The sequence below is a fragment of the Solanum tuberosum genome, unplaced genomic scaffold (assembly GCF_000226075.1).
Source record: "Solanum tuberosum cultivar DM 1-3 516 R44 unplaced genomic scaffold, SolTub_3.0 scf01093, whole genome shotgun sequence".
Classification (NCBI taxonomy): Eukaryota; Viridiplantae; Streptophyta; class Magnoliopsida; order Solanales; family Solanaceae; genus Solanum; species Solanum tuberosum.
The window spans coordinates 1-1,991 of NW_006240004.1; the positions used below are offsets into that span (position 1 = coordinate 1).

General features: G+C 43.3%; 1 protein-coding gene across 1 annotated transcript; it reads left to right on the plus strand.

The window, feature by feature from the left end:
* Positions 1–58: 58 nt before the first annotated feature.
* LOC107059274 (uncharacterized) lies at positions 59–1,332 on the plus strand. The gene is made up of 2 exons (XM_015305779.1): positions 59–379; positions 433–1,332. The coding sequence occupies exons 1-2, from the start codon at positions 59–61 to the stop codon at positions 1,330–1,332; spliced, it is 1,221 nt and encodes a 406-aa protein (XP_015161265.1).
* Positions 1,333–1,991: the final 659 nt, after the last annotated feature.

Sequence of the window (1,991 nt, forward strand, 5' to 3'; positions counted from 1 at the left end):
AACCCTGAACCCTGAACCCTGAACCCTGAACCCTGAGGAGTTCCAAAGAAGGAAAGAAATGGAGGCTGAAAAGAAGAGTAAGACGAAGGGAGAACAAGAGAAAGGAGTCAATAAAAATCAGGTACAAGACCATGGTAAATCAGCTGCACAGGCTCCACAGCAAACTGAGCAAAGAGAAGACTGCAGACTTGGAGAAATCACTACCCAGGTCCAGATTCACCAAGAGCAGGAAGTTGGTGATCAAGAAGAGCACTGGCAGTTCCAACGAAAGAAGCAGAACAAAAATCAGGAACAATTTTATCCCAAGACTGCCTGGAGACCTGTCTCACCACAAAAAAAGGAGCCAAGAACAGCAAGCAGCAGGAGACACAACCATCAGGTATACTCCCCATAATTCTTAATCAAAATAACTATATTAACCTCGAAATGCAGGAACTTCAAGATACAAACAATGATGAGGAAGGTAACAGCAACAGGACAGTAGGGCAAGGACATCAGACAATGCAAGGATCAGATAAGGATCCATCTATAATAAATCTTAACAATAACACACCAAGAAAGCAGGTTGTAACCACTGAAAGCCATAACACCCCAGGTATTGACTCTCTAATCCTAACCCCTAATCCCCAGCATACTACTGATATTAATGCTGCTGAGGAAGCTGATGGAGGTATGGAAGGGAGGGTACAGGAGACACACACTAACTTGCAGGAAGGGGTATCCAAAGGGGGGGGGGAATTGACTCATGTTCTGCATGAGGTTGAGACCTATGACCATAGGATTGACTCTAGAGCCCCTGCTACCCCTATCTCCATGCAAAGGAAAGCTGATCAATATACAACTCAGGAAAGGAAAAAGATGACTACTGAACCAGAACAACAGAGAGACAGAACCAACAATAAATCAGGAGGAAAGCTGAGTAAAAAGAAAAGAGATGCAATGAAAAAGAGGCAAGGAAAAAGAGGTGATCTGGAACAGGGGTTAACAGAAAAAGGTCAGCAGCTAGAGAAACAGACAGAAACCAAAGTCAAGAAGGGGAGACCCATACAAGATGATTATGGAGCTCTGAACTCAGAAGATGAGCTAGATCCTGATAATCAATCCATAGATGAATATGATGAAGAGGAGGAGGAAACCAACAATCTTCTAATTCAAGCATTTGGCTCAACCTTTAACACTGAATGGTCTGAAGAGGTCCAGGAACTCACTGAGCAGCAAGGCTTGTCTCCCAGAGGGAGGAAGCAAAACAGAAACACCAAACAGCAGGCTACCACCAGTATCTCTGCCACTGCTAGCAGGCCCATCACAAGGTCCAAATCCAAAGGTTTTTGATGATTAAGGCCCTCTGTTGGAATGCTAGGAGTATCAATACCCAAGGTTCTATGGAGAGACTACAAACACTTAAGAAAATGCACCAGTTAGACATGATTGCTGTACTTGAGCCCTTTGCAGACAACTCCCAACTCAACACTGTGAGAATCCATCTTCAAATGGAACATGCAGTTAGTAACTCTAATGGAAAAATTTGGCTTTTTTGGTCTAATGCAATCACGGGTAATCTTCGTGAAAATAGTGAGCAACATATCACAAGAGACTTCAAGCACTCTGATCTGACTGAGGGGTTCCTGGTGTCCTTCATTTATGCTAAGTGTAAGGAACATATGAGAAGACCTTTGTGGGACAGTCTACTACAGTATGCTAGCCTAGACATACCTTGGTGTACCATTGGAGACTTCAATGTTATCACTAATGTAGAGGAAAATCTTGGGGGAATGCCTTACAACATGAATAAGAGCTTTGAGTTCATCGGCGTAATTGAAGCCTGTGGCCTTACTGATCTGGGCTTTACAGGTATACCTTTCACTTGGTGTAACCAAAGGACTACACAGGCTAGAGTTTGGAAGAGGTTGGACAGGTCCATGGTCAATGACAAATGGCTAGAAATCATGCCACAAACTACTATTGAACATCTATCCTCAGTTGGATCTGAT

Bases quoted from the DNA above. Each gene is read 5' to 3' on its own strand.
- LOC107059274 (XM_015305779.1), top strand. From the start codon at position 59: ATGGAGGCTGAAAAGAAGAGTAAGACGAAGGGAGAACAAGAGAAAGGA. The intron at 380-432 runs GTATACTCCCCA...CTCGAAATGCAG, and splicing joins GCAGGAGACACAACCATCAG to GAACTTCAAGATACAAACAA.